This window comes from Hydra viridissima, unplaced genomic scaffold (assembly GCF_058129835.1).
Source record: "Hydra viridissima isolate aposymbiotic clone 2 unplaced genomic scaffold, HvirCarnegie_v1 scaffold_10, whole genome shotgun sequence".
In the NCBI taxonomy this organism is placed as follows: domain Eukaryota; kingdom Metazoa; phylum Cnidaria; class Hydrozoa; order Anthoathecata; family Hydridae; genus Hydra; species Hydra viridissima.
Window position 1 is genome coordinate 8,705,595 of NW_028324309.1, and position 18,460 is coordinate 8,724,054.

The window sequence follows — 18,460 nt, forward strand, 5'->3', positions numbered from 1 at the left end:
AAAGCTTTACAAAATTTTCTTTTAGTCTGTCTTGATTAGTGAAGTACAATTAGATTCTTTCAATTTTCAATGAGAGCTGTTAAATTATTATAAACAGGCAATGATCGTGTCTGTCTAAATTTTTCTCTATTTGGCTGATCTTGGTAAAAACTAGTTAGAGCATCAGTAAATGAGCAGTTTTTTTTGTAAAAGGTAATAATAGTAAGTAAACACTCTCTTTTAGAATTTGCTTTTTTTATTTTAAGCTACCTAAAACCTCGTGGACTCAAATGTGAGAGAGATTCACTACTTTGAGAGGTAAATGCAACTCAAATCAAAGTTTTTTCAGATCCGATAATGGATATACGAAACAGATTTTAGAAACTTTTTTCTTTGATGTTTGAATCTCCAGTTTAAAATGTTTTCGAATTTCGTTAAATTGATCCAAATATTCTAGCACATTTTAGTACAAGTTTAGTGCAATCTTATGATGCAAACTCACTTGTATAGATAAACACTTTTATATGCCTCGAGACCAAATGTGATATTTAAAATATTCAAATCATAAGACAAAATAAATAAACAATTTCAAAGTTTAATCTTTAATGTTGTTTGGCATCTTCATCGTCGTCGTCATCGTCGTCGTCGTATTTTCTTGAAGATCTTTTGAAATAGCACTTGAACTTTTCGCTTTACACCTGAATCTTTAGTCACATAGTTGGAAGAAGACATTTTGATATCGATAAAGCTCATAATTACAAGTTTTACTTTAGGAAGCTTAACATCGTCACATAATTTTAAGAATGTGCTCACAAATAAGCTGTAAGTATTTGTAATAGATAACAACTTTATCTTAATCAACCATTCCTTAGCAACAGTTAAGAATTTAAATCCTGTTTTTAATATGTAGAAAAGTAAAGTTGTTAATGTATCTTTTGATTCTGAAAACCTTCATATCAATTAAAACCAAATTAATTGAAATCTTTTAAAGCAAAAATTATATAGAAAGACTAGAAGAGCGTATCTTCTAGTTTTTCTCCTGGAACAAACTAGCTTTATCTTGCTGATTAAGCTAAATTGACTTATTACGAGGTGTCAAAACTAAAGAAAACTTTACTACTTAAAAACAAGGATTATTAGGTTATTGCTTACTAAAAACCAAATATGTCAAAATATGTTTTAAAACATAAATGAATTCATTTTATTGCTCCAAAAAAAACAAAAAAAAAAACTAATAAAGTATTTCTGAAAAACTAATATTGAGTTTTATCTGTATAACAAAAAAAAAAAAAAAAAAAAAAAAAATCAAAACAGAAAATTTCTAAAAATTGAGTTTCTACAAATGTCCAAAGCTGATATTTTGCGTTCCCTTGCACGCTTCACCTTCCACTCATGCGACAATTCGCGAGGTTAGAATTTTCTCTAATTTAAAAAGTTGGGAGAATATGAGTTATTAATTTTAGAAAGTAATTGGTTGGAATAACTTAAATGCCTATTTTTGATGGAAGTAGGTTAGTCTTGCTATACAGTATAGCTGAAAATATCGTTTGTTGTCAGTGCCAAATTTTCTTCTTATTTTGAAGTAAATAAACTATCGCTATGGCAGCATTGAAGTATTTGTTTAAATCACGTGATTTTTTACGAAGCTAATATCTTTATCAAAAACTTTAATTTTTTATTTTGCGTTCGAGCTTACACCTCTTTCTCTCCCTCCACTATTGCCGTCTAATTTTAAAGAAATTATGCTCAAGGTCTATAGAAGAACATTACTTAAATTAACTGTCGGGTACGTCACTTATCTTGAAACATTCGAGATTAGTTAATCAAATACTAAATCCTCTAAATGTGATGATAGTGATATAATTACTGTTAAAAATAGGAATAAACAACTTGCAGAAATAAAGTGTGTATTCTCTACTAACAATTAAACATAAAGTTATCACTATGAAGCAATATTTTATTTTCCTTTAAAGCATTAAGATTATCAGAAGTTGAATTGAAAATGGTTGAACAAATGAGCCAAGAATCTATACATATCTAGTTATGTATTTGTTGCAGATAGTTAAAGTAATTTTAAATACAATTATTAAATATATTTATCTATGTAACTATATGGTTACTTATCTAACTATTTAACACTTATGCAACTAAATCAATGCATAAAAATATATCTACAGTATCTATGTAAAATATCTATGCAACTACACTGGTTAGCAAGCCAAAATTAAAAGGAAGGTACCTCCTTTCGTCTCTGTAATTTACATGAATGAAATATTTAGTTTTTCATGTATGATTTAACATTTAAATTCTTTTTAAAAAAACTATTGATCCAGAAGTATCTCTATTTTTTCTATAAAGAATGAGTTTAAATCATAAACTATTTGGGTATAGTTAATTAAAGCATTGTTATAAATGTGGTTTATTTTATTTTTAGATATCGTTATAAATACAATCATCCAAATCTTCCTCCAAATGAGCCTCCTACAATTTTAACTGATCCCGAAGTGAAAAGAAGACTTCAACAGAACATTACTAGTGTGAAAGAGAATTGTGAAGATATACCAATTGTTATAGGGGGTAAAGAGTTTCGAACGCCTGATGTCAAGTATCAAGTTTCGGTATTAACTGAGATTTTTTATTGAGTTTTTAAAAAGACCATCAGCTTTGGTTGGCTTTTTTTTTTATTGGATTTATCTAATAGGCAATGAGATTAAAGAATGTAAATTGCAATGCAGCAAGAATCTTTGTTGTATTAGTTAATGTAGATTTTAATGCATAAATAGTTTTAACAGTTTCTTAATTTCTGGTCAAATTAAATCAAAGACTCAAGCTGTGTTAGTTTTTTTGATACTTTGAGATCTTCTATACATTATAAAGTATAATAGTTAAACTTTAGAATATAAATATAGATTAGATTATTTCTTAACCATTTTTTTGGAATACTATTTAAATATAAATTTATCTACAGATATGGTCAATAAAGTATCTAGTATTTATCCTAACTTTATAAAAATCTTTTTTTCTGTACCCCAATACCATTAATTAACTGCTATGGCTATAAAAATGACAGTTTCAATGTAATTCAATTTTTGAACATCTGTTACTTTGAACCACTAGGTATACATTTGCTTAGTTTGGAATAAAAATTTGCAAAGAAGATGATATATTGTAAAGAAGATATATATTAATGTAAATAATATAACAGATTAAAATATATGTGTTATATAGCATTTTTCAATATATAGTTTTGTGATCTGTTTTTTAATTTTGTTTATTTTCTTCTTTTTTAGTTAGTCATTTTTTAATGTTAAACAAAACATAATTATAAATTTTTTTTTTAGCCCTATGATCATCAGCGGAGAATAGCAAAATTTTATTATGCTGACCAGGTATAATACTTTTTTAAAACAGTAAATTTTAAAATCAGTTTTATGATTATTAATTGTATTTTGATATGGAAAATTTCTTTAAATTATTATTTAATTCATTATGTGAAAACGCTTGCATATAATTATTTTGGTAACAGACAAATTTTCCCAACTGTTAGTTTTAAATCAAACGTGTCTACATTTAATGTTATTAGTTAGTTTCATTTAAAGAAAAAATAGAGTATCTAAGTTTACAGCAAGTGAGTTAGTTTAAAGTTTATTGTTTTAAAAAGTTTAATGTTTTAGTGAGCAGGGAACTCTTACATAACTTTGCATACTTTTTAGAATTGAAGTTTTTTATTTTAAAATAGCTAAACACTTATGAAAGTGAGCTAACACTTATTACTGACCATTTGGTGTCTCTCAATACCACACCAGTTACTATTGTATTTGTGTAAAACTAAAAATAAAAGTTTTGTTATTTTTATCATGTGACAGCTATTCATAAATTCCATCTTAAAACTAATAGTGAAGTTAAAACTTTAAAAGAATTATAACGAACAAAATTATACTGTATTTAATTCAAAGTAAAGGTTTTAAAGTCTTTTTTAATCTTTTTCACAGAGTCTTATTGAACATGCAATTGAGAATGCACTTGTCAACAGAGAAAAATGGGAGAAAATGTCTTATGACTCAAGGTACTTTTAAATTTTTATTCACAAGCTACTGAACTTTCTTAAATATAATTACAGCAATCAAAAAAACTTTCTAAGTAAGGCTATTGTTAAAAATTACAAAAATTGAAAAGTGAATAATGTTTAACTTTAAGTCAGCTTTGACTTAGGGCTTTTAAGAAAAAAGTAGGCCTAATTTGAAATGTTTTTAGAGATAAATATTTGTTCAGTTAAATATTTTAATCAATGTAAACAATTTACAATTTAAAAGAAAAATCTCAATAAATTTTAAAATGATAAAAATACTATAGATTTATTGAATTATTCATCTATATTTGTATCTTAGCTTATTGTTTACATATGAAAAATGCTGTTTAATTATGTTCTAGTATGTTGTTTTACTATTCATTTAGAGCACGGATTATTCAAAGAGCTTCCAGCTTAGTAGCAACGAAATATAGATATAAATCGTTAGCAATATGCATGGTTGGGCAAGCAAAAACTGCACAACAAGCTGATATTGATTGCATAGCTGAGCTTGTTGATTTTCTTAGGTTCAATATTAAGTATGGTACGGTAAGAGACAATTCTTTCATTTATAAGAAACACTAAATTTTGCATTGTGAAAATTTATACTGCTTTCATATGCTTCTTTACCATAATTTTAGACAATCTTGGAAGGGCCTCCTTTACATCAAGTGGAGCATGTAATTAACAGTGTAACAATACGTGGACTTGAGGTAGCAAAAACACTAACTTTTACAATTAACAATCATTTAAATATTAGAGTAAATGTATGATGTCATTTTTAATTTTTTAGAAATTTTTCTTATTTTAAATTAATAAATTCTTTTACAGTTTATTAATTACATTTTTAAATACATTCTCTCATTACTATTATATCTTATTTTTTAACCTAAATTTGTTATGAACCAAAATTTGTCATCAATTATTCGCTTTTTTTAAATTTTTTTTTTTTTTTTTTACTAGCTAGCTCGTAAATAAATTACAAAATGTTAAAAAGTGCTTTGTGATTATCAGTGGTATTCTCTTTAACAAATATTCTTTAGGAATCTTGGCAGATTTATTCCTCCACAAATATCTTATTTTTAAACCAAAATTTGTAATTTTTGCAAAAGTCAGTTTTTGTTTATGTAAATTTACTGAAATGAAAGTTAGTAACTTTTAGGACGGTTATTACATTTTCAATATTAACAAATGTCTTTATTCTCTAATTCTTTTACAGTCATAAAATGCACTCTGTTTTCAATTGCTTGTTAATTTAACTCTTTAGGGTTTTGTTGCAGCAATTAGTCCTTTTAACTTCTCTGCGATTGGAGCTAATTTAGCTTCAGCTCCAGTTTTAATGGGAAATGTGGTGTTATGGAAACCCTCAGATACAGCGATATTGTCAAATTATCATTTTTTCAAAATATTGCAAGAAGCAGGATTGCCTGATGGTATACATTTTAATTTTTACAATTATATAACTATATAATTTTATAAAGTTAATTTATATCAGGCTAGTTCTATTCTTTTGATATTTAAAGCAATTTAAATTCATTTATCTACAATTGAAAGTTCTTTTGCTTTTCATAAATGTAAGGAAATTCTTATTTTCTTACCAAAGAGAATACATTACAACTTAAACTTAAAGTTTGATTCAAATTTATTTTAATATATGATTCACACAGTAATTCATTTGAAGACACTTTTAAATCAGCCAAACAATAATTTCTTCCTATAACCATAAGTTACCTATTATTTTCAACAATTTAAATACTTTTTTCTTTGTCTTATTAAAGTAATTAATGCTACAGTATTAACAATCCAACTGGCTGTAAAGCCTGAAGTTTTTAGAAATCCTGTACTAAAAAACTTTTAATAGTGCGCTGTGAAACTTGTTATTAATATTTTGATTTAACATAATATAGAGGACTGGATACTAGATTCATTAAATATATCTTGCAATATATTTTTGTTTTAGGAGTTGTGCAATTCATTCCTTCTGATGGCCCAACATTTGGTAAAGTAATCACTTGTCATCCTGAGCTTGCTGGCATCACATTCACAGGAAGTTCAAAGTAAGAATTTGGGTCAAACAAAAATAGCACTTTTCACTTTTTACTAATGTTACAAGACATTAAAAAATGTTTCTTGTTACAAATTTGAAAAAGTTTAAAATTGCAGCCTGCAACAGTGGTAATGATAAAATGCTATAAATGAATTAAATCATTTATAGCATTTAAAATTGTTTGCAACAGTTTTTTAACAGTTACTATCAAATAAAATTCATTATGTGAATTAGTGTCACGCTTGCTTTTACTGAACATTTGTGTAATTGTTTGATAATATTTTATTTCAATTATGGGTAGCTTCTAGATTAATTTTACTGTATCTACTGTTATTTTTAAACATTTTCTAAGACCTATATGGAAGAAAATTTTCTTTTCTTCACTGATAAAAAATTTTTTTTGTTTGTTTTTGTATTCAGAACATTTAAATCAATATGGAAAAGTGTTGGTGAAAATATTGACAAATACAGGTATGCTTCATTTATCACATGTGCTTTTATATTCCATACATTTATCAATGTAACAATATATATTACAAGCAAGTTGTATGTTTGTACTGGGTTGCAATTTTTTTAGGACTTTTCCGAAGCTAGTTGGAGGTATTTTTAGAATCTTTTTTAAATAATTTGATGTTTGCTTTATGTTTTTAAAATTTGAAACAAAGTTAGTTTTATTCAATCATTTTAAACAAGTTTTGTATAATTTTTAGAGTGTGGTGGGAAGAATTTCCACTTTGTACACAAGACAGCTGATATAGGTAAGTACTTCTTGTCAAAATTAAGCAGTTTGTTGATATTAAATTATTATTCTCAATGGGATGTTTCCCTAAAGCTTTTACTAAAAATTGGCGTAAACTGGATTTTGAGCATGTGTTCATTTTTAACATCTGATTAAACATTCAAATTTATGTTATATGACTTAATTCATTTTCTTTATATATGAAATGCGGTTAAAAATATTTTTAAAAAAGAAATGTTAAAAAAAAAGTTTTCAGTGTTAGTTTTTTCAGTTTCAGCTTGTTGATGAACTAAGTGACTTAAATCAAACTCAACACTTATTGAATTTTTTTTAGTATGATTGCCAAACTTTTAAAAAATGAACTTTGAAGATTGGTTTTAGTAAACATTTTAAAATAAAAAAGCATTTAAAAAATGATGCAACAACATTTTACTAGGGATATTTTTTACTGAATCATGCAACTACATCTTTAAATGCATATTAGGGGAGGGATACAGGGTATGTACAAATATCATATATATTAATATAAAAATAGTCACACAAAACTAAAAAACATTATCATTTGTAACACCTAGTAATTACATACTATTATGGTTTATGGTATTAACAGTTAAAAACTCTTCTTTTCTATTTTTATTTTCTAGACAGTGTTGTGTATGGCACAATTCGTTCTGCTTACGAATATGGTGGTCAAAAGTGTTCAGCATGTTCAAGAATGTATGTTCCTGATAGTTTGTGGCCAGAGGTTAACTTGCTTTGGGATTTTATAAAAAATTTCTATTTTTTATGTTAATTGACCTAAAGAGCTTTAATTTTTTTCCCAAAGAGATTTTGTAGTTGATCAGTACTTTAAGATTTTGTTATTGCTAAAAAAAAACTCCATCACTCTTCTTACAATTGAAAGCTCCATTTAGAAAAATTAAACAAACTATTATTATGAATTTTTTTAACAAAAAAGTTTCAATCCAAACAGGATTTGTATTTTGCTTATTTCTTTTAATCTTTTTTTTTTCTTTTTTTGTTACTTTCTAGATAAAAGCAAAATTAATAACAGAAATATCAAAGCTTAAGCTTGGTGCTGTAAGTATATTATCTTTTCTTCTTCAATTTTTAGTTAAAAATGTATCAATATAATCAAAGATTTATTGATGGATTTTTCAGAAAAACTCAATAGATTTCATTTTTTAAAAATCTTTGTTTCAAAAATTAAAAATATATATATATATATATATATATATATATATATATATATATATATATATATATATATATATATATATATATATATATATATATATATATATATATATATATATATATATAATTAAATTGCATAATGATTTGTTATAACTAAAATATGTTTGGCAAACAATTGTATGTATTATATCATCAGTAAAATATATTTCAGTTAAATGTCAGGAAAATGGAGCAGTTAATAATTTAAGATTTTTGTTGTGCTTCATGTTGTTAGGTGGGTAAAGACTTGTAAGGATATTATAATTGTTCTATTTGAATCAGGTTTTTTTAAATGGTAAAAAGTTTTTTTAGTAAACTGTATTTTGATTTATAACACAGGAAAGGATATCTTTGATGGATGTGTTGTGTAGGCTGTTATGCAGATAAGAATCTAATTTTTGAAAAATTGTTCATGTCATTTTTATTTTTTTCTAAAGGTGAACATATTTTTCCCTACAAAAGATCTGATTAATTTTAAAAGTTTATTCATATTTGAATTTCAAAATTATGAGAAAAAAATGAAAATAGTTTAGCAATAATTATATATTTAAGTCATACACATGTAACATGTGTTAAAACATAACTACAGTTTAAAATCTTGCATGCACTTTATCTACATCAGAACTCATGGTGAATATATGTTACATACCTAATGAAATGCTTTTACAAAATTTTATATATTTCTTACATAACTACATTATTCATATAACTCTTTTGGTGACATTTAAAACTATTTTATCAATTTGAAGCTTATTAAAGAATTTCTATTTAGGAAGATAATTTCAATATGTTCATGGTTGGCAATTGTAATAAGAATCAAGACGTATATAAATTATACTAAAAATGATCTCACAATTCTCATCAAGATCTCACAAGCTTACATAATCCTTTTACTTTTTATTGAATAATCTCAAAATGAGTCACCAAAATTGACAAATTAAAGAGTCAGCTCCAGATGTAACAATAAGCTAACATTGAAGTTTTATGTTAGGTACTCACAAAATTAAATTCTCTGATTTAGGCAGATGACTTCTCGTCATTCCTTAGTGCTATTATTGACAAGCAAGTAAGTCAATATTATCTTTTAAGGATTTATGAAGCTTCATTCACTTTTTTCTTATGTATAGAAAAAATATATATTAAAACAATATATTCATGTAGTTGTAATGTTTTAAGATATACTTAATACTTGGACATTATTGTGCAGCTATTTATTTTAGGCATTTCATAAAATCAAGATGTATATAGATTATGCTAAAAATGATGAAGCCCACACAATCCTTAAAGGTGGCAACTGTGATGATAGGTACAGCTTATCATTAGAAGTTTACTTAAATAATGATAACTTAAAGATTTATTAAGTTTAATTATGGAGGAACTTTATGATAATTAAGGGAAAAAGATTTTTGTTTTGATACAATAAAAGTTGTAAATATATTTTATTTAAGATGTAAAGTTCCTCAGCAGTTTTTAGTAATTTACTTCACTATATGTTTACAATTAAATGATAAGATCTTTGGATTTTGTAGTATTGGATTCTACATTGAACCAACTTTAATTCAAACAATTAATCCAAATTCTAAGTTGCTTAGTGAGGTAATTATTTTTTTGGTTATATGTATTACAACTACCATAAGCATGTTAAAATTTGACAAAAATTTGGGTCAAAAATTTGAGTCAAAAATTAAATAAATAAAGGAAAAAACTTTTATTTCATCAAATAAACAGCAATAAGGTTTAGTTTACATCAATGTAACTGCCTTCAGCTGTGATCACTGCTTCTATCTGAAATCGGAACTTTAAGCAGGTCTTCTTAATGTGTATTTGTATGTTAGCACAGTCTAGGCCTAACATACTGAACTGATGAGATGGTCAGTGTTAGGGTTCTGTTGCTTACAAGCTTGTACTTGAACTTTAACCCAGATACTGATGTCCAAAGATTTAAAGTCAGGAGACCTAAGTGACCAAATATTTTTGGGTCAGAATTTCAGGTGATCAGCAAGTCACTGCTGGATAACAGTGGCCTTGTGACAAGAGCTTGATCTTGCATTAACACATAATTTTCAGGATCAGGATAATTAGTTTGAACTAGGGTTCGGACTGTCTGCGCAGATATGCGCAGACAGTGTAATTTGTCTGCGCAGACGTCGCACAGTGGAAAATTGTAGAGCAACAGCATATCATAAATGTTTTTTACTAATGTCGCTACTGTCATTATATTTCAATTTTATTTAATAGTTTAATAGTCAATCATTACTATAATGCAGGAATTTCACATAATTTTATGTAAAAATAAAAGATTTGAAGCCCTACTGTTTATTACTTTTGCGGATGTTCATTTCAAACCTGTTCGCTTCATCACTTTAAAAGTGAATTTTCTATAAAACTTTCTAGGAATAAGTATAAAGTATTATACATTTTTGAAAAGCTCATGTTATGGAAATTTTAAGAAAATTTTACATTTTTACTTATATGGTTCAGTTTAGGAGTAATTATTTGAACAATAAAATATATGAAAAAAAATAATATTCTTCAAGTTCACTGAGACTTTTAGTAGTTACCCACGCTTCCCCACGCTTTACATTTAATGTAGTATTGTAGCCTAGGTGTTTATTAAAAACATGTATAAGAATGAGTTGCAGAAACGTGCGGTTTCCGAAATTATCGAGAAAAGAGTGATAAAAGTAAAAAAACAGAAAACCGCTTTTTATCGTGGTTTTACATTTTGTTCATTTATAACAATAGCTTGGTATATGTTTTTTAATTTATTATCAATTTTTTATTGATACCATAGCATTCTTGTATTTTTGCACTCATTTTGTGGTGAATGTACACTGCCAATATATAAAGAGTTGAAACATTTATATCAGTATAACAAATTCACAGTGGAAATTAAACCGACTCGTTTGACTATTGAATCTTACTTAAGTTACTTTTGTGACTTGTTAAAATGACAACTTTTAAGTGTTTGAAATGTAAATTATTGCTTTCCTATATTGATGGAGGAAAGACAGTTGAAGCACTGTCAACAATTTTAAAAGAAAATTATCAATTTTCTGGGGACAACTTGTGTTTCATCATTAGTGATATTTAAAGGCACATTATTCAGTCTTTTAATAAACGATGGATACTGGCGTCACGGAAAAAGGAAGTTTTTTTATCTAAGAACAGTAATTGGTTGGATATTGTGTATCTTTACCTAACTCAGAAGAGGCAATTACCGACTCCACGCCATCTACTTCTTTTGAAAAACGCGGAAGGCCGTGCGTGTCTTATGGAGATTCGTCAGAATCCAGCAAAAAAAGAAAAAATACCATGTTACTTAAGGAATATGGATTTGAACATATCTTTAATACATATCTTCAGGTGTTGCGTTTAATAGGAGAAGAAGCAGAAGCAAAACTTGTGGAATCATTAAGGATTGCTGATAAAGAAAGAAAAAAAATTAATATCGAGTTTTATGGAAAACGCAAGCCAGAAAAATATGCTAACGAATGAAAAAGCACTCAGCATGTTTATTAATTTAGATTTAACAAAAGCACAGTATTTGTACATGAGGAAGATGACAAATGAACGAAACTGTTCCATATTCCCACCATATTGTAAAATTCAAGAAATTAAACAGACCTGCTATCCACCATCTTCTGCAATAGAAATTACGAACACACATCCGAAAATTCTGGAACTGCAAGATTTATTGGATCACACTGTAGCTAGAATTTTGACCATAGATTCCGTGTACAGTATTGAATTCAAGCATTTACTTTCATATAGTAAATAGGGCTGTGATGGTTCCTCTGGCCAAAGCCAATACAAGTAGAAACTTCCAGAGGAATCTGAACTTATTTCTGATGCAAATTTGTTTACTAGTTCTTTGGCGCCTATCAAACTAATTGATAAAGTAACTGGCGCAGTTGTTTGGCAAAATCCGGCAACTTCATATGTTCGTTTTTGTCGACCTATATGCATAGAATTTTGCAAAGAGACTTCTAAGAAAACTAAAGTCATTGTAGATGAAGTAAAGAGCCAAATAAACTCTTTGCGTGAAATGTGCAAGAACTTGATGAAGATACTCTGCAGCTTTTGAAAGTCAACGAACTGATTTCAGGAACTGAAAGTCCCTATGTAGTTATGATATAGTACCTTTAAGGTGGTACCAGGGTAAAAAACGGCTGTTTTTGATAAAATTTTGAAAAATACCAAAATTAATGTTTTGAATTCTTAAATCTACCTATTTCACTATGTGTTTTGCAAAAACGCATATTGAACAACGACCTTAGAAACGCTTTTTTTCTCGCTAAATCTCAATTTTTCAGAAAAAATAAGTTTTCATAGAAAATAGATAATGGGCTGAAATTTTGCAGGTTTAAAGATGAACATATTACGAATGTTGTCTATGAAGCAAATTTTTGTTATTTTTTATTTAAAACCCATTTTTATCATGCTTTGGTCCCAAACTTCCCTTATATTTATATCTTAAAGTTCGAATGTCAACCTGGTAAAATTAAAAACGTTTTAAAAAATTCTGCTTTTAGAAAACATTCTTAATACATTGAAGAATTCATGTTCAAATTTTCAAGCAGTTTTGACTCTTTTTGAGTTAGTTATATTAGATGAAAGAATAAACAGTTTTGGGGGTAACATAACACTAATTATGCAAATAATTAATGACGTCATCACTAAATTTTTTTTTTTGGCTACTGTTTTATATATTTTTTTTATTCATTAATAGAAAAGAGCTAAAGTCTATTAATAGTTTTCAAATTCTTGTTAAAAAGTTACCTTTACCCTGGTACCACCTTAATATACCTATACATTATTTCATAAAAACAACTATTTAAAAATTGTTATTAAGAAACTGTTTTAAATATTTCTATAATTAGTAGGTAAGCACTTTATGTATTTTTCGTCGTTTTTAATAATTTTAAGGTATTTTCATACATTTGTAAAGCATTGTGTTAAAGTGTAAATTAACAAACTGCCAATTTTGAAGTTTTTGATTTTTATTTATTTATTTTTAATATTGTATTACAAAAAATTCTTATAAAAAGTATTTCTCAAGAAGCGTCATATACTACTTTACATTTGTGCAAAATTTCAAATCTCTATTTTTAGTAACAAAAAAGTTATCGATTTTTGGTCCGAAACACACCTTTATTTTCCACTGTGCGTCGGCGCCGACAAAATTTACTGCTTTGCAGCCGATTTTTTGAAATCAACAAAAAAAGGTTTTAAACTTATGAAATGTTTTAAGTAATATTTTAACTTTATTATAAATTCAGTGATTAGTAACAATAGGAGTTTTCAAAGATTCTTACAGTAATAAAAAAAATATAATGCTGGCGCCTATTCGGTGATTTCTTGACATTCAATTTCATTGAGAATTGCACCTTCTTCAAGAATGTAATTAGTCTTGTCATTTGTGTCCATCAGCACGCTATTGGTATACAAGAATACCAGCTTTTCAACTCTCTCATTCGTAAGACGATTTCTTAGTCGCGAGTGAATAAATCGAAAGGTTGACCAAGCTCTTTCTGCTGTAGCTGATGAGCAGATCATTTCGTTAATAGGCTTAGCAGTTTCGTAAAGAGCAGGATATTTATCGCGACCGATAATCTTCCAATAATTTCGCGCGTTCATCTTGAATATTGTTTTCTTTCTTCTCTCAGGCAGCGGAACCATTTCTCCTATAAAAGCAATCAATTCATCCTCAGCAGTGTCAGCAATTTCAGGTTTGATCTTTTTGGCGAATTCAACTGTAGCAGTGATAAAATCGGTTTTATCTTCATTCAACCTTCTGCGGCATCTTTGGGCGTTAATATGAAAGCAATTCCAATACCTGGAAAGAGAAAATCGAGGCGACATTGCACTTTTTGTTGTATGTCTTTATCGTCCATATATGAATTGAACATTTGACCAAAGTAATCATACACGAGAGACAATGGAGCTTCATCACTTTCTAGCTTTCCGATCACGTTGGAAGGAAATTCAATGCTTTTGACAAGCTTAGAGAGACGGTCCCAAAATGGGTCAGATTTTATCAATGCCATAACATCAGCAGATGTATTCTTTGGTTGAATTTCTTTCAGTAATGTACTTTCTTCCTCTATCAACTTAATAAGAACGTATTTTGATAGCTGGAGACTGCTCATTGATTTATAATAACTAAACCATCGTGTAGATACAGGCATGGGCAATGAAAGAGAAATATTTGCTGCAATTCGTCTTTCATCAAACTTTGCTTTCACGATGTGATGATTTTTCGCATATTTGATGATTTTTTCTGCATCTTTGACTGTTTTTGTGGCCCCAGTTGTAGAAACTATGTCCTTCACAAGCAAGTTGACTCCATGAGCTCCGCATCCGCTAGCCGAGATGTGTAGATATTTCTCCTCAATGATCCTCCACGCTGATTTCATAACAGGATCGTTGTCGCTTATGAAACTGGTAAATTTTTGTGAGCCAATCTTCTCAATAACTTGTAAGATTGCCGCGGCAATTGCAGATGAATTTTGAATGATTCCGAATGTATTTATTGAGGTGTAAAAAAAAAAGGTTTCTGATTGGGCGCTTTATTACAAAAATTCACTATGTGATCGCCTCTTATGTTCGTCCAGCCGTCAGACATCATTGTTAAGTTTGTTTCAGAATTCAAAATTTCATTTACAGAAGTAGAACATTTTGTGTATTGTTTGTCGAGCAGAGATCCTGATAAAACTTTAGCATTCGGGATGACAGATGCGTACGATGGATTGAGCGACTTAACGAAATCCTTAAAGGCCTCCGACTCGACTAAACGAAATAATATACCCGTACGGTAAAAGAAATAATCAAGCTTCGTGTCGATATCATTTTTGAGCTCTTTATTAATTGGTGGATGTACACGCTGCGTCGGTGAATCAGACGTAGACGGAACTTGCTGAGAATCATTGATTAGATGTGACGATTCATAATTACGCTTTGAAAACAATCTTTTTTCCTCGACACTGGCGTTTGGACATGTTGATCTTTTATGCGCTGCAAGGCATTCCTTCGACCATTGAACAGTTTTGTTGCATGCTAAACAAGTGCCAGAACGCTTCTCTCGATCAAGATTTGTCAAATAATTCGAAATTTTGATGTTTTCCATTTTAAATATTTTGAATGACGAAAATACAAGATTTCTTGATTCTAAATCACTTTAAGTTGTGGTAAGAAACACTTACAAAAGCTTATATCGATTAATTATACGTAGCTCAAACCAAAAAGAAACAGATAAGTAATGAAAAACTCGTAAAAAGTAGATAATTATGCAAAAATAATTTCAGACATTTGATTCAGATAATTTAAATTTTTCTTTTCCATTAAAGTGTCTGCGCAGACGTCGGCGCCGACGTCTGCGCAGATATGCGCATATTTTTGTCTGCGCAGATCTGCGCATATTTTTGTCTGCGCAGATCTGCGCAGACACATTTTCCGAACCCTAGTTTGAACCCAAAGAAGAACACGAGGCTTCAGAACTCTTTAATGTCTTGGGCACCCATTTTCAACTTAGAAGGTAGAAACTCTGATAACATTTTCTTAATGTTGGAACTGACCAATCCAAAAAAAACGTCTGAGATGCAAACTTGACCTTGTCAAGATATCTGAGACCTCTGAAGATGAGTTAAATTAATCATGATAGGAATTTTAGACGATTGCACCAAAAAATTTTTGAGATTGTACTAAAATCTTATTTGGTACAACCTCAAAAATTTTTTGGTGCAATCTCAAAACCTAACTAAATTTGAATGCCAAATTTTAACATGGGTACAGTGTTACATTTGGACTTAAAATATTATTATTACTATTGCAAATGCTCATTATAAAAATTTAGAGTCGAATTAAGTATTTATATTTTTATTAATTTAGAAAATGTATATTATATTTCATTTTTTCTATGGGATTTTAATATAAAAAGTTTTTTGATACATTAAAATTTTGTTTTCTTTCAAATTTGAATTTTAAATTTTTAGGAAATCTTTGGACCTGTGTGCACAGTATATGTTTATCCTTCAGAGGATATTGATGCTACTTTAGATCTGGTACAGAAAATTACATCTTGTACAGAAAAGTTTTACTATTTTCAAAAGAAAGTTCAAAATGTTTTTTTTTTTGCTTTCCTTTGCTTTTACTGGTTGTTTGAATTTCAGGTAAACAAAACATCCCCCTATGGACTTACAGGGTCTATATTCTCAACTGACAGGTAATTCAAACTAAATTAGGACCTTTATCTAAAGTAAAAGAATACAAATAAAATTGTTTACACAATTTAACATATTATTTATCACTTAGTTAAATTGAGTTAATTCAAAAAGTTTTGTATAAATTTCTGTTTTTTTATGGACTTTTTTTGCGTGTTTTTTTTTTTTTTTTGTTCATGAAAATGATATCCTTCTGTTCTACAATCATAAATTCAAGCACATTTTAAAATTTTTTAGATTGTTTATTGACTTTGCACGCCAGAAGTTGCTTCATGCAGCAGGCAACTTGTACATCAATGATCGCTGCACTGGATCTATTGTAGCTCAACAACCCTTTGGTGGTGCTAGAAGTTCAGGTAAGCTGTCTTCAGTTTCTTTGATTTATATTTACATTAAACTTTTTTTTTAACATATATTTTGCATTTATCAAGCTTAAATTTTGTCAAAAACTTGCATTGCTAAATATTTCTAGTTTTCTTATATTTAAAAGATGATAATAGCCCGTTTATATTTACTACCTGATCTTTCACAATTTTTTATAAGTTTTCTATGTAAATCTGTGGAATGTGCCAATGCAATTGTCTTAATCATTATATTAAAACCATCTCTAAGCATTAAAAGCCGTATGCTTTGGATCGTTATCTTGCTGAATTTAGCACCTAGCACCATCTTGTTATCCTCAGCATTTGTTGAAGCATTATTTCTTAAATATCTTTGATGTAATAAGAATCAGGTGCCATAATGCCAACTGTTATAAGAAAAAAGAACCAACACCAGACGATGAGAAACATTTCTACACCATAATGCTTTTTTAGTGTATCGTGGGTAAAATTCTTTCTTTAGTGATCTGCTTACATAGTGCTCACCATCTGATCTAAAATTTAGATTTATTTGTCCTGAAAACAGTGCCCCGTTTCTTATTTGATCATGTAAAGTATCTACGTTAAAACTCTTTTGAAGCTTTTTTAATAAAGGCACACTTCTTGGTGTTCTTGCTCGTAAATTAGTTTTTACTCAGCGTGCTCTAATCTTAAGTGACATCTTACGTCCTGAAACATTCCAGCAGAATACCCTTTTGTATTGAAATCTATCGATATTGTTTTTGAGATGATAAATTACTAAGAGTTGAGCCGAGGTGCGATGTGTCTTTCTACCCAAAACTTCCGAAGTTAGAACCTTTCTATGAGATTTTACTTTAAAAATTTACTTTAAATTTGTGTTTCCTGCTACGCAATAATGAAAGAATTTGGTTTACTTGAATTTTTATTTGAGTGCATTTTTTTTGCCAACTTTAAAACACTCATAGTTCGAACACATCAAAATTACCTTCCTTAAAAATGTGCATGATATTTAAAACAAGAGAACCGCACATGTTTGAGAAGCAACAATTAAAATTTTCAAAAATTAGGAACGTCACTATGGTATATTTATTATTTACATCACTGTATATATTTAGAATTCTAAAAATTGTATTAATAGTTGTCTTTTTGATTAGAGACTTTTGCACGATAAACTGTGATAAACCAATCGATATCTATTTTTAAAACAATAAAAACTGCGTTTTAGGTACAAATGATAAAGCTGGCATGGCTACCTACTTACAAAAATGGACGTCACCGCAAGCTATTAAAGAAGCATGTGCACCCTTGCCTTATTGGTCATACCCTTACATGTCCTCTAAATAAATTTAAAACAGGGTATTTACGTGAAAATAATCCAATTGATCATGTTTTACATGATTGGAACTTTTTTTATTTACAGGTCTAAAATAAAGTTGAATAGAAATATATTTTTTATATCTGTAAAATAATCAAATTTAGCTATGTGTACGATTACCAAAATAATACCCGTTTTTTAATGTTTACAAAATGTGTTTTTTTAAAGTTAATTTTTATCAAGTTTTTGATGCGTTACAAATTTTTGAGCTTTTCCTCAAATTGTTTTATAAATCCATTATATTTCATTTTTTGTATTTTATTAGTTACTCTTTTTGCTATCACCTTTTTAAATTGTAGTTTGTACCGAAAATGATGTATTTATGAAAGTTAATTTGCTGCTCATTTTCTCTGCTTAACCAAATAATACGACATTAGACGACTAAATAATATACTTACAAGTCGTACGAACAGCATTGACATAAAAATGAAATATGAACTTGCAACGAAGTT

At 28.4% G+C, this 18,460-nt stretch overlaps 1 protein-coding gene and 1 pseudogene across 5 annotated transcripts; one reads left to right on the forward strand and one right to left on the reverse strand.

Annotated features, from left to right (window-relative positions):
* Nucleotides 1–1,611: 1,611 nt before the first annotated feature.
* On the forward strand, nucleotides 1,612–18,341 carry LOC145181076 (delta-1-pyrroline-5-carboxylate dehydrogenase, mitochondrial-like). 5 transcript variants are annotated; one of them, XR_016456270.1, is made up of 21 exons: nucleotides 1,635–1,765; nucleotides 1,953–2,046; nucleotides 2,414–2,597; nucleotides 3,321–3,368; nucleotides 3,972–4,045; nucleotides 4,435–4,597; nucleotides 4,690–4,761; nucleotides 5,316–5,481; nucleotides 6,009–6,105; nucleotides 6,516–6,566; nucleotides 6,673–6,695; nucleotides 6,806–6,853; nucleotides 7,479–7,579; nucleotides 7,867–7,914; nucleotides 8,410–9,136; nucleotides 9,291–9,376; nucleotides 9,600–9,666; nucleotides 16,065–16,133; nucleotides 16,242–16,294; nucleotides 16,530–16,648; nucleotides 17,859–18,341. XR_016456270.1 is itself a non-coding variant. In XM_090099928.1 (21 exons), exons 5-21 carry the CDS (start codon nucleotides 4,029–4,031, stop codon nucleotides 17,975–17,977), a joined length of 1,344 nt encoding a protein of 447 aa, XP_089956054.1. In that variant the 5' UTR covers nucleotides 1,635–1,765; nucleotides 1,953–2,046; nucleotides 2,414–2,597; nucleotides 3,321–3,368; nucleotides 3,972–4,028; the 3' UTR covers nucleotides 17,978–18,341. The 5 variants fall into 5 exon arrangements, 4 of the variants coding, with proteins under 4 accessions (XP_089956053.1, XP_089956056.1, XP_089956054.1 ...); XM_090099928.1 differs by having other exon boundaries at nucleotides 9,092–9,136; XM_090099927.1 differs by lacking the exon at nucleotides 1,953–2,046 and having other exon boundaries at nucleotides 1,612–1,765; nucleotides 9,092–9,136.
* LOC149883003 (uncharacterized) lies at nucleotides 13,363–14,222 on the reverse strand (annotated as a pseudogene).
* Nucleotides 18,342–18,460: the final 119 nt, after the last annotated feature.

Coding starts and splice junctions, on each gene's coding strand:
- LOC145181076 (XM_090099927.1), top strand. CDS start 1,722: ATGCTCAAGGTCTATAGAAGAACATTACTTAAATTAACTGTCGG. Junction 4,046..4,434: donor AAAATGTCTTATGACTCAAG/GTACTTTTAAAT, acceptor CTATTCATTTAG/AGCACGGATTATTCAAAGAG. Junction 7,580..7,866: donor CTGATAGTTTGTGGCCAGAG/GTTAACTTGCTT, acceptor GTTACTTTCTAG/ATAAAAGCAAAATTAATAAC.